Below are 17,440 nucleotides of genomic sequence, written 5' to 3' on the forward strand. Positions count from 1 at the left end.
GTTTCGTGTACATTGTTTGTCTTCAGGAAGGCAGTGAGTTGCTGCGCAACAGCTTTTTCTAAAATTTTTGAGAGGAATGGAAGATTCGATATAGGCCGATAGTTTTTTTATAATTTCTGGGTCAAGATTTGGCTTTTTCAAGAGAGGCTTTATTACTGCCAGTTTTAGTGAGTTTGGTACACATCCAGTGGATAGAGAGCCGTTTATTATGTTCAACATAGGAGGGCCAAGCACAGAAAGCAGCTCTTTCAGTAGTTTAGTTGGAATAGGGTCCAGTATGCAGCTTGAAGGTTTAGAGGCCATGATTATTTTCATCATTGTGTCAAGAGATATAGTACTAAAACACTTTAGTATCTCCCTTGATCCTAGGTCCTGGCAGGGTTGTGCAGACTCAGGACAACGGAGCTTTGGAGGAATACGCAGATTTAAAGAGGAGTCCGTAATTTGCTTTCTAATGATCATGACCTTTTCCTCAAAGAAGTTCATGAATTCATCACTGCTGAAGTGAGAGCCATCCTCTCCTGGGGAATGCTGCTTTTTAACAGTTTGCTAAGAGCTGGCAGCAAGCTTATAGGTCTACTGTTAGAACCAGTAAAGGCTGCTTTACCACTCTTGGGTAGCGGAATTACTTTGTTCTTCCCTCCAGGCCTGAGGACAAAGAATTTCCTCAAGGGCTCAGATTAAAGATATGACAGATAGGAGTGGCTATAGAGTCAGCTACCATCCTCAGTAGCTTTCTATCTAAGTTGTCAATGCCAGGTTTGTCATTATTGATTGATAATAATAATTTTTCCACCTCTCCCACACTAACTTTACAAAATTCAAACGCTTTTTTTTTTGCAACGCTTTCTGTCATTATTTGTTTTTTTATGCATGGATACAATGGCTCACTGTTTGTTGTTGGCATTTCCTGCCTAAGTTTGCCCACTTTGCCAATGACGTAATCATTAAAATAATTGGCAACATCAAATGGTTTTGTGATAAATAAGCCATCTGATTTGAATTTGTTTTTCTGCCCATAATTTCATTTAAAGTAAATTTGTAGTAAGTCAGCCAGTCAGATGTGCAGCCAGACTTATTAGCCACTCTTTTTGCCCCATCTCTTTCAACCATACAGTTTTTCAATTTCTTATCAATCCATGGAGCCTTAACAGTTCTAACAGTCACTTTAAGGCATGCAGCTAGCGGGACACCTCGACAACATCCGGTGAAATTGCAGAGCACGAAATTCAAACTACAGAATTATAAATATTTAACTTTCATAAAATCACAAGTGTAATACATCAAAATAAAGCTTAACTTCTTGTTAATCCAGCCACTGTGTCAGATTTAAAAAATGCTTTACGGCGAAAGCACACCATGCGATTATCTGAGGACAGCACCCCGCATACAAAACCATGAAAACATATTTCAACCAGGCAGGTGTGACATGAAAGTCAGAAATAGCGACATAATAAATGCCTTACCTTTGATCTTCTTCTGTTGGCACTCCAAAAGGTCCCAGTTACATCACAAATGGTCCTTTTGTTCGATAATGTCCTTCTTTATATCCATAAAAACTCAGTTTAGCTGGCGCACTTCTGTCAATAATCCACCCAGTTTCCCTCCATCAAAATGCATACAAAATGAATCCCAAATGTTACTAATAAACTTTTCCAAACAAGTCAAACAATGTTTATAATCAAACCTTAGGTACCCTAATACGTAAATAAACGATAAAATTTAAGACGGAGAATCATTATTGTCTTTACTAGAGAAAAATACCAAAGAACACACTCTCATTCACATGCTTGGAAACACTACAGCCACCTAGAAAAACTACAATTTCTGGCAAATTTTTCCAAAAACCAGCCTAAAACTTTTTCTAAAGACTGTTGACATCTAGTGGAAGCCCTAGGAACTGCAATCTGGGAGGATTTCGCCTTATAATAAAAGTGACAGCCATTGAAAACAGTGGTAGGCTGAATTTATTTATTGGGGGATGGTTTCTCCTCGGGGTTTCGCCTGCCGTATCAGTTCTGTTATACTCACAGACATCATTTTAACAGTTTTAGAATCTTTAGAGTGTTTTCTATCTATATGCACATCCTAGCTTCTGGGCCTGAGTAACAGGCAGTTTACTTTGGGCACGCTTTTCATCCGGATGTCAAAATACTGCCCCCTATCCCAAACAAGTTAACAGGTGCATGTTTATCAATAATTGGAAGAAGCAATTTCATAAATCCATCAAGTGCAGCGTCTGGAAGCTCCTTATTAATCGCATCAGACCAACAAATATTTTTAACATCATCCATATAAGAGTCACAGCAAAATATTTTGTATGATCTCTTATACACTATTTTAGGCCCAGATTTTGGAACGTTGGCTTTCCTGGATATAGCCACTATATTGTGATCACTGCATCCAGTGGGTATGGATAAAGCTTTTGTACAAAGTTCTACAGTATTATAAAAAATGTGATAGATACATGTAGATGATCTTGTTCCTGTAGTGTTTGTAAACACCCTGGTAGGTTGATTAATAACCTGAACCAGATTACAGGCACTGGTTACAGTGAGAAGCTTCCTCTTAAGCGGACAGCTTGATTAAAACCAGTCAATATTCAGGTCCCCAAGAAAGTAGACCTCTCTGTTTACATCACATAAACTATCATGCATTTCACACATATTATTTAGACACTGACTGTTAGCACTTGGTGGCCTATAGCATCACCCCAAATGAAAAGGCTTTAGATGTGCCAAGTGAACCTGCAACCACAACACTTCAGTAACACTTGACATAAGGTTTTCTCTAAGCATTACAGAGATATGGCTCTGAATATATACAGCAACACCTCCCCCATAAGCATTTGTCTCTTCTATAGATGTTATATCCTTGTATTGCTACTGCTGTATCGTCAAATGAGTTATCTAAGTGAGCCTCAGAAATGGCTAATATATGAATGTTACCTGATATTAGCAAGTTATTGATTTCATGAACCTTATTTCTAAGGCTACATATATTAATATGGGCTAAAAAGCCCTTTCCTGGGTAGCTTATCAGAGATATACATAATACTGAAAAGAGCAAACAAAGCAAGAGAAAAATATATACATTCAACAGTCTATTAATCAATTGGGTGGGGTGTGTGTGTGTGTGTGTGTGTGTGTGTGTGTGTGTGTGTGTGTGTGTGTGTGTGTGTGTGTGTGTGTGTGTGTGTGTGTGTGTGTGTGTGTGTGTGTGTGTGTGTGTGTGTGTGTGTGTGTGTGTGTGTGTGCGCGCACACTGCGGGGTTGAAGCTACGAACCCATAGGCTTGGCTCTTTCATCCCTTCCAGGCTTCTGGGAAGGTGAACAATGAGCCTGTCATAGCAGATGTAAGCGATGTCCCCACGCGCTCTGGCAGCTTTCCTGGCTGGGATAAGTTCTTTCCTCTTCTGGCGCACAGCTTCAGTTGAGGAAGATGTATGTTCCTCTCAAGTTCTTGGCTCTTTCCAGAACAGCTACCTTGTCCTTGAACCTCAGGAACTTGACCACTATCGGGCCTGTCACCTGGGATGGTGGTGGGTTTTCCAGTCCTGTGGGCACGCTCCACCTAAATCTTGCTGTGGTCCATCTTTAATTTCTGAGATCATTTCCCTCACGTTGTCCTCAGACTCCATCCAGGTCTCATGTGGAGATTCTGCAATTCCATCCGCAACTATGTTGTTCTGCCTTGATTGTCCCTGCAGAAAGTCTGATTTATCCATCATTGTTATCATTCACATAAGAACTGATGTCCTCAACGACTTACAGATTGCTGTCATCTTGCCGTTTTCCTGTTTCAACTCATCGAGCTGACCCTGGGAAAACTGCAAATTGTTATTCAGGTCCTGGATCTCTCTGGTCAGGTCATCCATTATTTTACTTGTTGAATCCACCAGTATTTGGACAAAACACTTGAAGCTATTTTCTTGTTGTTGTAACAACTGCTTATACTCTTTTTTTTTGTTTAAAAGGTCCTTCACACGTGACAGAGAGACACCACTGTCCACAACGGTAGTCCTACCGGCTTTGGTCTTTGTCATGGTAGCTAGCAACGTAGGTTACACTGTTACTCCTCACAGTTCCAGACAGGGCAGGTCACAGGGAAGATTGAAAACAACAAACTGCAGGGATCTAGCCTCAGCCACAATGGCTAACCACATCATGGGCTGCGTTCAAGCCCTCAAGAAAACCCAGCTAAGCTAGCTGCTACACCAAATTGCTCCTCAGACCCGTCCTTGGTCGGCAGAATCACTGGACGGAGACTAGCAGTCCCAGCAACTGATGCCAACTGTGTTGCGGGTTCTGAAAGTTAGCTTTCTACTAAGAACTTTCCAATACACTTTAAAAACAACAAACTTTTCAAAACAACAAAACTGAACTCTCCCTCGTTCCGCGTTCAACCGGAAGTGATGTGTAGTGTTTCTCTTATTGCTAGATCAGGCAAGAGCAGGCTAGAGTAGGCCAGAACAGACTAGATCAGGCAAGAGCAGGCTAGAGTAGGCCAGAACAAGCTAGATCAGGCCAGTAGAGCCTCCTCTCCCAGGGGACCAGACCAGACAGAGCTGTGTGCTGGCTGCTGTGACATTGACTCTGTAAGGTTACGTCTCACTAATGGGATAGTGTTTTCTGAGCACATTTACTACATTATCTCTTTATGCAGTCCCATTCAGCAGACAGAGAGGGATCTACTGCTGTGTGTCCTGGGTGGCTTCCAACTACACAGTCACAACAACAGAGTAAGGTTATGCCACTGACAACTTTCCCAATTCCCTCCTCAGGCTCCTCTTGAGGATTCTGATACGATGTAGGACTTAGGCTTTGGTACTGCACCAAATGTCTAGCTTTCACTTCTCTTTTCTTGGTAGCAGGCCTGCCCATGCGAAAGGCAGAACAACTAGCAAATGATGCTTCTACTGAGGATTCTGAAATGGTAGAGGCTGTGGCACAACATGGATGCTGGGACCAATAGGTTTTGTTGCTTGGTAAAAGGCAAGGCCAAAACACCTGCTGTTCTTTCAGTGGGATGCAATGTTCAGAATGTTTGCCTAAAAAATTTATGATTTGGTGCCTCTAGGTCAATTCAGACGGCTGATTGAGGATCTTTTTACAGAAAAATGTGTTTGTTTTCTATGATTGTGTTATTTATCTTTGTTTTGCGTAGTGTATTTGATGTGTATATTTTTGTCACTACAGTGTTCATCCATATTTTTTTTTACCTTTATTTAATTAGGCAAGTCAGTGACAGCCTACACCGGCCAAACCCGGATGACGCTGGGCCAATTGTGTGCCACCCTATGCGACTCCCAATCACAGCCGGTTGTGATACAGCCTGGATTTGAACCAGAGTGTCTGTAGTGACGCCTCTAGCACTGAGATGTAGTGCCTTAGACCACTGCGCCACTCGGGAGCCCAAAATCTCTCTGTAACAGCTCTCTGTAAAAGAGACCTTGGACTCAGCATGACTCCCTGTCAAAATAACGGTTCCATACGAAGAGAATATAGAGCAGAAACAGTTCCTAATACTGTTCCTATGTGTGTTTCAGGTGGGGAACCTGGGTCTGCTCTTCATGCTCCTGTTCTTCATCTATGCTGCACTGGGGGTTGAGCTGTTTGGAGAACTGGGTGAGTTGGTAGTGATGGGCTGGAACAAAACCCTGCATACCCAATGGCGCGCCACATTCAGAGTTGTACATATCCAATCCTGTTAGATTACAGAGCCACGACAGAAATAGAAAGGGACTTGCAGTAAAGTATCTCGATGCAGCCAGAGCCAAGAAGTATCATGGAGACTAGAAAGGAGAAACAATAACCAAGCAGCTAGGCCTGTCTTCAAACTGTCACACTCTCTCTATGGACTCTAGTCATGTCTGCTGGAGATTATCTCTCATCCCATCAGTCTTGAGCAAAGGATTAGAGCTAAATGCAACTGTAGTAAGGAGAGAGATGTGTAAACAATCAGCCAAGACAGCTTAAAGACCAGGAGCAAACAACCACGTCTGCTGTTGTTGGTTGCTGGTTTCTAAGAGGACTGAATAGATAAATGTTCTCTATATAAACTGTTATTTTCTCTTCATGTATCTTTATCTCTCCCTCTATCCCTTCGTCCTTCCCCCTGTATCTATCGTTCTCTACTTGTTTCTCTCTCCCCTTCTCTCTTACCTCCCCATCTCTCCCCCTATCCCTCCCTCCCCCTATCCCTCCCTCCCCCTGTCCCTCCATCCCTACTCTCCTCTCCCAGTGTGTAACGAGGACTACCCATGTGAGGGGATGAGCCGCCATGCTACCTTTGAGAACTTTGGCATGGCCTTCCTCACTCTGTTCCAGGTCTCCACTGGGGACAACTGGAACGGGATCATGAAGGTGTGGATGGACTTCTACATGGTGTTCTATGGAGCGTTTATTACAATAAATTAGATAGTTGATCATCTGATACTTTAACCCAAAATTACCATGTTTCAATGTGTTGCTATTTGGGTTGTATTATTCAGTTCTCATGTTGATGTCTGTGGTTGATATTTGGTGCCTGGCTTCTTAGCTGCAGAGAAGTTTCAGAGTAATTACAAGCCCTGTGGCCCTAAGGGCAGGCCCCAAGCCTATGTCCTGCTCCCTAAGAAGACCATTCCAATCCTCCTCTCCTTGAGCACTACCATAACCAGACTTGTCACAGCTCTGTATATTCTCTGTAAAGATGGCCTTTTTAAATAGGGGAATGTGTCCCACTCCCATTTCACAGTCATCGCCCCCCCACCCCCACGCTCAACGCATTATGGAGTGTGACAGGGGCGCACCATAAAAACACCTCCTCAGTGGTTTGTAGAGGTACGGGTGGGGATCACAGCCGCTACCTCTCAGCTGAAGCAGTGAACTGTAATCACCTCTCTTAGATTACTACTGATGAGACCTTGTGAGCTTTCACTACCTTTTACCTGGAGATGTGTTGGATCCAAACTGCCTGGAACGAGGGAGGGGGAAGAGAGAAAGAGAGTGAATCACCACTGTACTGACTAGAGAGAGGGGAGGGATAGAGGGAGGGATAGAGGGAGGAAAAAGAGGGGAGAGGGGAAGAAGGAAACACTTGAGACTACGAAGTGAAAAGGTCAAAACAAATGAGAGAGAAGAGACTAGAATTAGCTCATGTCTGGATGTCTTACAGTTATTGTGTGACAGGTCAATCTGCTCACAAAAGTCTTACATTGATATCTTTGTTTCAAGTTGGAATGCTTAACTCTTGTTCATGAATTTGTTCAATAAAACTTGTTGTTTCTGTATAGTCCCGTATAGTCCTGTGTAGCTCAGTTGGTTGTGGGTTCGATTCCCACGGACGACCAGTACGAAAAAATTATTTAAATCTATGCATTCACTACAGTAAGTCGCTCTGGATAAGAGCTTCTGCTAAATTACGTAAATGTAATAATGTCTTAGCAGGACTTCATGGCTTGACCTAACAGACAGCTCCTATTTCTCCTCTCTCCCACCTTCCCTCCCCCCTCCCTAGGACACGTTGAGGGAGTGCCCTCCGGACTACGGGCCTGACTACTCCTGCAACCCCAGCCTGCAGTTCATCTCTCCCATGTACTTTGTGTCCTTTGTGTTGACGGCCCAGTTCGTCCTGATCAACGTGGTGGTGGCGGTGTTGATGAAGCACCTGGACGACTCCAACAAGGAGGCCAAGGAGGAGGCGGAGATGGACGCTGAGATTGAGCTGGAGCTGGCCACGGGGGCCCTATGCTGCATGGGGCCGGAGGGAGTCTGTGCAGGAGGGAAGAAAGGTGGAGCAGCAGGGGGAGGTGGAGGGGGAGGTGGGAGAGTTGGAGGAGGAGTGGAGAGAGGTATGGGAGTCCCAGGCAGTTCCTCCGGGGGGAATATGCATCATCACATGGCAACGACGCATCCAGGAACACTGCAAGATCCGAACAATCGTGATCCCTACTCTCCTGCACAGGTGAGATGGATGGATGAATACATTTCTGTTCGTATGGGTCTGTCTGTTTCTGTCTATTTGTCTTTCTTTTTGATATTATAGGAATTACACATATAAACAGTCTGATACACTCGTGTGTAGTACATAGACGTAAGGTGGAGGTCATTATGACAGGGAGAGAGAGAACAAGAACAAGAACAGTCAGAGGAGACAGAAAGATAATCAGAGACATTTAGTCTCCTTCCTGTTCTGACATCCTCAGTGTTTTAGAGTGACAGCCCATCAGTCCTGTTTAACTCAGTTTGTCTGCTTGTTCACTCAACCTTTCATAATGTAATACAAAGGAACAGCCAGGGAAGATACGGAGAGACAGCGAGAGAGACAGCGAGAGAGAGAGAGAGAGAGAGAGAGAGAGAGAGAGAGAGAGAGAGAGAGAGAGAGAGAGAGAGAGAGAGAGAGAGAGAGAGAGAGAGAGAGAGAGAGAGAGAGATGGGAGAGAGAGAGAGATGGGAGAGAGACAGGGGGAGGAGAGAGAGATGTTTAATCTTGTCGGCCCGGGTATTCAAATAACAGACATAATCTCTGAACAGGTCATAATGTAGATTCAGTACAATGTCACCGTGACCCAGAGTGTGTCTCAAATGGCACCCTATTCCCAATATAGTGCACTACTTTTAACCAGGGAATTTGGGTGCCATTTGGGACGTACCCTAGAACGTGGCCGTGGCCCAGACTACTGCAGAAAAACACAGCTACTCATATTCAGGGTTCTGTTATTGCTTTCAACAGATAAAAACATCTCGAAGGGGTTTGGATATTATTCTCGGGACCCCTGAAATAGATGCTGATGAAAGAACAATGTGATTTTAGGGAGTTGAAGGGAGAGGGGCATTGAAATACATTTTCATCTAGCTGCACCTTTCACAGTGAATTTGCCTGGCGCTCTCCATTGCCATGGCAACCCTTGTTGTCAGTCTTCTGCGGCGAGGTAGATGAGCAAACACACACTGCACCTTGCATTTAATCACCTTTTCAATTCAAACTCAGGACCTCCGATATTAACCCGTCAGTGTGCACACACCCACAAACACAAAGCCCTGGAAGACATAAACACAAACAAGCACACACGCACACGCACACACAGTGAGATTACTAAATACCTAATCATAATCATAACACACATGGATGACTCACCGGCTGCCTGCTACGATCTGTTCTACCTTTACAGAACTAAACTTGGCTTTACTGAGGAGCCATTTTTAGCTTTGTGTTGGCTGACAGAATAACTTAATAAGAGAGGGAGGGAGGGAGGGAGGGAGGGAGGGAGGGAGGGAGGGAGGGAGGGAGGGAGGGAGGGGGGGGAGGGAGGGAGGGAGCTTCTTTGTTCTGCTCTCCTCTCCTCTCCTCTGGGTGATGTAACCAGGGGCCTGCAGGCCAGCTCAATTTATTCATTCACAACAGCTACAATTGTGTGTGTGTGTGTGTGTGTGTGTGTGTGTGTGTGTGTGTGTGTGTGTGTGTGTGTGTGTGTGTGTGTGTGTGTGTGTGTGTGTGTGTGTGTGTGTGTGTGTGTGTGTGTGTGTGTGTGTGTGTGTGTGTGTGTGTGCGTGGCGTGTGTGTGTGTGTGCGTGGCGTGTGTGGAGGCAGGAATTATTGAGAAAACACACAGATGAAAATAGAAACTGATCTGGAGGAGAGTGAGCGACATGAGGGGGAGGGAAAGGTGGAGAGAGAGAGAGAAGTAAAGAGAACATGTGTGTAAAGAGGAGAGGTGATGCTAAGTGATTGGAGGGGAGCTGAAGGAAATGGCCATGATGAGAAATCAATGTTTACACCTTTAAGGCAATACAATTCACAGCATCACTACGGCAGGTGTTTCCTTTACTGTGACACTTGTAGTGGGATTCCAGACCTGGCAGAATGTGTTATATACAGACCCGTTCCTGTTTTATATACAGTATTCTAGTTATCATTAACAGCAAACTCGTACATTTCCTCAGTTAAAACAATGTACTGAACAAATGTCAAATTGGCTTTTTACCAAATTACCATACAACAGACAAACAAAATGGGACACAATATCATCTGTGTACAACGTAAAACACCAAATAATGCATGTAGAGCCGAATTAGGCCGATTAAAGGGTGATTCCCAAACCTTCCATAACAAAGCCATCACTTACAAAGAGATGAACCTGGAGAATAGTCCCCTAAGAAAGCTGGTCCTGGGGCTCTGTTCACAAACACAAACACACCCCACAGAGCACCAGGACAGCAACACAAGAAGATAATTACTTGACACATTGGAAAGAATGAAAGAAAGAATGAACGAAGAAACTGAGCAAACTAGAATGCTATTTGGCCCTAAACAGAGAGTACACAGTGGCAGAATATCTGACCACTGTGACTGACAGAAAGTTAAGGAAAGCTTTGACTATGTACAGACTCAGTGAGCATAGCCTTGCTATTGAGAACGGCCGGATTAGGCAGACCTGGCTCTCAAGAGAAGACAGGCTATGTGCACACTTTCTACAAAATGAGGTGGAAACTGAGCTGCACTCCCTAACCTCTGTGTGAGAGTGAGAGTGAGAGTGAGTGAGAGAGAGAGAGAGAGAGAGAGAGAGAGAGAGAGAGAGAGCGCGCGTGCTGACACTGTCTGGAATGAACTGAAGGGCTCTCTCTCTCTCTCGCTCTCTCTCTCTCTCTCTCTCTCTCTCTCTCTCTCTCTCTCTCTCTCTCTCTCTCGCTCTCTCTCTCTCTCTCTCTCTCTCTCTCTTCTCTTCTCTTTAAGGCGCACGTTCTCACCAGGTGGCCAGCACTATTGTTGTGTAGAAAAATAGAAATGGCCTTCTTATTAAGACTAAGCCATAGCCATTCAGGCGTGTGCCTGCGTGGTGGGTGTGTGCCTGCCTGCGTGCGTGTGCATGGGTGTCCGTGATGTATGTGTTCCTTTGCTGTTTCGTAACACAGTCATTCAGGGCCTACTCCAGTGCTGTTCTTAACAACCCACACACACTGAGGAGTATCTGGACTCTGTATAGATGTAGTCTATTGTTATACATTATATAGTGATGGGGAAAAAATCGATACAGTTACATATCGGGATATTATCGTATTGATATATCGATATATTGTTTTGGCTGTACCTGCACCAAAACTCCAATATTTTTCCTTCATAGCCTGTTCTCCATCTTCTTTTTAAATAGGAAGCCAATTTGTTTTCAGCACTTTTATTTCCATGACTAATCACAGAAAGCTCATTTTCTCATGTCTCTCTCTTGTCCCTGTGCAGCAGATATATGGTGAGCAATATGTTTGGAACATCGGATCGCCGTAAAATCACAGTATCAAATCACAATACAGATAGAATCATGAGAAGCACAATTCATATTGTATCGGCACCTAAGTGTAGTGATGATATCATATCTTGAAGTTCCTGGCAATTCCCAGCCATAGTTATATACGTATACTGTAGATAGATTTTATAAGCCAGGTTTATTTTGGTAACAATGAAGGCAAAGTTAAACTGAGCAAGGACTACAACCTGTTGCTAATGGCAAACACTTTTAAACAACAGCTGCCTTCCTACATGTAAAACATTGGCTGGTGAGTGGCTGTGTATGTGGGTTACTGTATATGTGGGTTAGCAGTGTTAGACAACGGCTACAGTTTATATAACTGTAACACTGACGGTACACTTTACTGGATTTTTCCATTGCTGTAGAGAAAGAATAAATGTGGGCCTGTGGATTTAGCAGCCTATGACCCTGTTTCCTTAGTACTGCATGTATTTAGGGTGATGTTTCTTAGTACTGCATGTATTTAGGGGAATGTTTCTTAGTAATGTATGTTTTAGGGGAATGTTTCTTAGTATACTGTATGTATTTAGGGGAATGTTTCTGAGTACTGTATGTATTTAGGGTAATGTTTCTTTAGCACTGTATGTATTTAGGGTAATGTTTCTTTAGTACTGTATGTATTTAGGGTAATGTTTCTTAGTACTGTATGTATTTAGGGTAATGTTTCTTTAGCACTGTATGTATTTAGGGTAATGTTTCTTAGTACTGTATGTATTTAGGGGAATGTTTCTGCAGAGAAAGGCGTATGGATGGGCCGTGTAAGCACAGGGGGATAGTCACTAGATGGACATGCAAGAATGGACAGGAGCAGTGTGTAAGTGTCTGGAACTTCTGTTCTTTGTGACATGGCCAAATAGTGACGACCCTATCTCTGCCTGTGTGGTTATCTGGTATGAGTGAATGTCTTTCAACGGCATTTCAGCCAATCAGATTTCAGATTTCTCTGAACGTGTTTTAGAATGTTTTATTATTATAAAAGTGTTAGTGTTTTGGCTAAAGGGGAAACAATTAAAGCACCGCTATCAAGGTGCCATTATCAACACAGGGCTCTGTAAAGGAAGACAGATTTCCTTAGTGAAAATAACACTTATAGGAATTACAGCAGTTGAGGAAATATGGGGCCAGTTCAGTTGCTATTCTTTTTACTATTTTTCCAGTCAATCTAATTGCACAGAAGAAGTATTACAGAACAACTATTTTGCTGATGAGATTCAAGATAGAAAATGATATAATGAAGTTTAAATAGATGACTTCTTCATTGTATTAATGTAATAACAGTCTGCCAGCTCCCTAAACGGTTATCTAATTTATCTATTGAACATTTAATAGAGACATGCATCAAATGTATCACAGATGTGTCTCTGCATGGTAACTCTTTCAGGCTGTTGGGTCTCCTTGGGTTACTCTAGCTATGGTCATAGCTTAACTCTGAAATAATCATGTAACCAGTTAATATAAACAGTTTTGGTGTCACTATTTGAATGTGTAATGTTGTAACGCTACTTCTGTAGTAGATGTTACTAGGTGTAGATGTCACTAGGTGTAGATGTCACTAGGTGTAGATGTTACTAGGTGTAGATGTTACTAGGTGTAGATGTCACTAGGTGTAGATGTTACTAGGTGTAGATGTTACTAGGTGTAGATGATACTAGGTGTAGATGATACTAGGTGTAGATGTCACTAGGTGTAGATGTCGCTAGGTGTAGATGTTACTAGGTGTAGATGTTACTAGGAGTAGATGGTACTAGGAGTAGATGTTACTAGGTGTAGATGTCACTAGGTGTAGATGATACTAGGTGTAGATGATACTAGGTGTAGATGTTACTAGGAGTAGATGGTACTAGGAGTAGATGTTACTAGGTGTAGATGTCACTAGGAGTAGATGTCACTAGGAGTAGATGTTCCTAGGTGTAGATGTCACTAGGTGTAGATGTCACTAGGTGTAGATGTTACTAGGTGTAGATGTTACTAGGTGTAGATGATACTAGGTGTAGATGTCACTAGGAGTAGATGTTACTAGGTGTAGATGTTACTAGGTGTAGATGTCACTAGGAGTAGATGTTACTAGGTGTAGATGTCACTAGGAGTAGATGTCACTAGGTGTAGATGTCACTAGGAGTAGATGTTACTAGGTGTAGATGTCATTAGGAGTAGATGTCACTAGGTGTAGATGTCACTAGGAGTAGATGTTACTAGGTGTAGATGTCACTAGGTGTAGATGTCACTAGGTGTAGATGTTACTAGGAGTAGATGTCACTAGGAGTAGATGTCACTAGGAGTAGATGTCACTAGGTGTAGATGTCACTAGGAGTAGATGTCACTAGGTGTAGATGTCACTAGGTGTAGATGTCACTAGCTGTAGATGTCACTAGGAGTAGATGTCACTAGGTATAGATGTCACTAGGAGTAGATGTTACTAGGTGTAGATGTCACTAGGAGTAGATGTTACTAGGTGTAGATGTCACTAGGAGTAGATGTTACTAGGTGTAGATGTCACTAGGAGTAGATGTCACTAGGAGTAGATGTCACTAGGTGTAGATGTCACTAGGAGTAGATGTCACTAGGAGTAGATGTCACTAGGTGTAGATGTCACTAGGTGTAGATTTCACTAGGAGTAGAGGTCAATAGGAGTAGATGTTACTAGGTGTAGATGTCACTAGGAGTAGATGTTACTAGGTGTAGATGTCACTAGGTGTAGATGTCACTAGGAGTAGATGTTACTAGGTGTAGATGTCACTAGGAGTAGATGTCACTAGGAGTAGATGTCACTAGGAGTATATGTCACTAGGTGTAGATGTCACTAGGAGTAGATGTCACTAGGAGTAGATGTCACTAGGTGTAGATGTCACTAGGTGTAGATGTCACTAGGTGTAGATTTCACTAGGAGTAGATGTTACTAGGTGTAGATTTCACTAGGAGTAGATTTCACTAGGAGTAGATGTCACTAGGTGTAGATGTCACTAGGTGTAGATGTCACTAGGTGTAGATTTCAGTAGGTGTACAGCCCTATGCTGTGATTCCTCTTGACCCTTTGTAGCTGTAAGTTAACTCTATAATGATGTTACCATGTAATAACTGTGTGTTCCAGGATATGATATAATGAACAATGTAATAACTGTGTGTTCCAGGATATGATATAATGAACCATGTAATAACTGTGTGTTCCAGGATATGATATAATGAACAATGTAATAACTGTGTGTTCCAGGATATGATATAATGAACAATGTAATAACTATGTGTTCCAGGATATGATTTAATGAACCATGTAATAACTGTGTGTTCCAGGATATATCTTTTATTTCACCTTTATTTCACCTTTATTTAACCAGGTAGGCCAGTTGAGAACAAGTTCTCATTTACAACAGCGACCTGGCCAAGATAAAGCAAAGCAGTACGACAAAAACAACACAGAGTTACACATGGGATAAATATAATGAACAATGTAATAACTGTGTGTTCCATGATATGATATAATGAACAATGTAATAACTGTGTGTTCCAGGATATGATATCATTAACAATGTAATAACTGTGTGTTCCAGGATATGATATCATTAACAATATAATAACTGTGTGTTCCAGGATATGATATAATGAACAATGTAATAACTGTGTGTTCCAGGATATGATATAATGAACAATGTAATAACTGTGTGTTCCAGGATATGATATAATGAACAATGTAATAACTGTGTGTTCCAGGATATGATATAATGAACAATGTAATAACTGTGTGTTCCAGGATATGATATCATTAACAATGTAATAACTGTGTGTTCCAGGATATGATATAATGAACAATGTAATAACTATGTTTTCCAGGATATGATATCATTAACAATGTAATAACTGTGTGTTCCAGGATATGATATAATGAACAATGTAATAACTGTGTGTTCCAGGATATGATATAATGAACAATGTAATAACTGTGTGTTCCAGGATATGATATAATGAACAATGTAATAACTGTGTGTTCCAGGATATGATATCATTAACAATGTAATAACTGTGTGTTCCAGGATATGATATCATTAACCATGTAATAACTATGTGTTCCAGGATATGATATCATTAACAATGTAATAACTGAGTGTTCCAGGATATGATATCATTAACCATGTAATAACTGTGTGTTCCAGGAGAGTCAGTGGCTGGACAGTGTGTCTCTGCTGATTAAGGATTCATTTGAAGGAGAGATGCTGATGATTGACAACCTCTCTGGATCTGTCTTCCATCACTACTCCTCTACCTCTCCTCCTGTCTGGAAGGACTGTAAGAGCCACCCACAACTAGAGGTAAACACATGAACCATGCATATGTAGACGCGCACACACACACACACACACACACACACACACACACACACACACACACACACACACACACACACACACACACACACACACACACACACACACACACACACAGTCACACACACACACGTTCACACACATTCACACTATCCCTGTTGCTAGTTGTGTTTATCATAATGATAAAGTGGAACGGGCCACTCTGGAAAGTAATAACTGGGATTTGAACCTCTTCACCTGTCACTCTTCCTTTCTGCCTGTCTGCAGATGCTGTCAAGCTATCAATCTGTCCTCTCCTCTCTTACATGCTCCTCCCATCTCTGATTTATCATGTCATGAAACTACCTCTCTCTCTTTCTCTCTATCCTGACGTCTGTATCTGTCCTTCAGCTATCTCCTGGGTTCTGGTGTGTGTGTGTGTGTGTGTGTGTGTGTGTGTGTGTGTGTGTGTGTGTGTGTGTGTGTGTGTGTGTGTGTGTGTGTGTGTGTGTGTGTGTGTGTGTGTGTGTGTGTGTGTGTGTGTGTGTTGAATGTGTGATTGTTGTGCCCCAGGGCATGGAGAGACAATAACAACACTGATTCTTATTAAAACCTATTTTAAGGGGACACTGTGCATGACTTGGTGCATTAAGACATACACCATATAAACAAAAGTATGTGGACACCCCTTAAATTTGTGGATTCGGCTATTTCAGCCACACCTGTTGCTGACAGGTGTATAAAATTGAGCACACAGCCATGAAATCTCCATAGACAAACAGCCTCACCGAAGAGCTCAGTGACTTTCAACGTGGAACTGTCATAGGATGCCACCTTTCCAACAAGTCAGTTTGTCAAATTTCTGCCCTGCTAGAGCTGCCCCAGTAAACTGTAAGTGCTGTTATTGTGATGTGGAAACGTTTTGGAGCAACAACGGCTCAGCCGCGAAGTGGTAGGCTACGCAAGCTCACAGAACGGGACCACCGAGTGCTGAAGCACGTAACGCGTAAAAATCGTCTGTCCTCGGTTGCAACACTCACTACTGAGTTTCAAACTGCCTCTGGACGCAACGTCAGCACAAGAACTTTTCCATGGCCAAGCAACGGCACACAAGCCTAATATTACCATGCGCAATGTCAAGCGTTGGCTGGAGTGGTGTAAAGCTTGCCGACATTGGACACTGGTGCAGTGGAAACGCGTTCTTTGGAGTGATGAATCACGCTTCACCATCTGGCAGTCCGACGGACGAATCTGGGTTTGGTGGATGCCAGGAGAACACTACCTGCCCCAATGCATAGTGCCAACTGTAAAGTTTGGTGGAGGAGGAATAATGGTCTGGGGCTGTTTTTCATGGTTCAGGCTAGGCCCCTTAGTTCCAATGAAGGGAAATCTTAACGCTACAGCATACAATGACATTCTAGACAATTCTGTGAAGGCCCTTTCCTGTTTCAGCATGACAGTGCACAAAGCAAAGTCCATACAGAAATTGTTTGCAGAGGTTGGTGTGGAAGAACATGACTGGCCTGCACAGAGCCCTGACCTCAACCCCATCGAACACCTTTGGGATGAATAGGAATGCCGACTGCAAGTCAGGCCTAATCGCCCAGCATCATTGCCCGACCTCACTACTGCAATTGTGGCTGAATGGAAACAAGTCCCTGCAGCAATGTTCCAACACCTAGTGGAAAGCCTTCCTAGAAGAGTGGAGGCTGTTATAGCAGCAAAGGGGGGACAAACTCCATGTTAATGCACATGATTTTGGAATGAGATGTTCAACGAGCACGTGTCCACATTCTTTTGGTCATGTAGTGTTTATAGGATCTGTCTGGAAACAACCTAACATGGAACTTGTGATTGTTAG

At 42.7% G+C, this 17,440-nt stretch overlaps 1 protein-coding gene across 1 annotated transcript in view; it reads left to right on the forward strand.

The window, feature by feature from the left end:
* LOC115205003 (voltage-dependent T-type calcium channel subunit alpha-1I) overlaps positions 1 to 16,010 on the forward strand; it is a gene marked incomplete in the record, with an annotated part of 276,994 nt that extends 260,984 nt beyond the window's left edge. Inside the window, 5 exon segments of the mRNA XM_029770574.1 lie at positions 5,549 to 5,627; positions 6,244 to 6,365; positions 7,501 to 7,947; positions 15,430 to 15,585; positions 15,868 to 16,010. Of these exon segments, the coding sequence (XP_029626434.1) occupies positions 5,549 to 5,627; positions 6,244 to 6,365; positions 7,501 to 7,947; positions 15,430 to 15,585; positions 15,868 to 15,924 (861 nt within the window).
* Between the last annotated feature and the right edge of the window lie 1,430 nt (positions 16,011 to 17,440).

Source organism: Salmo trutta, chromosome 1, assembly GCF_901001165.1.
Source record: "Salmo trutta chromosome 1, fSalTru1.1, whole genome shotgun sequence".
In the NCBI taxonomy this organism is placed as follows: Eukaryota; Metazoa; Chordata; class Actinopteri; order Salmoniformes; family Salmonidae; genus Salmo; species Salmo trutta.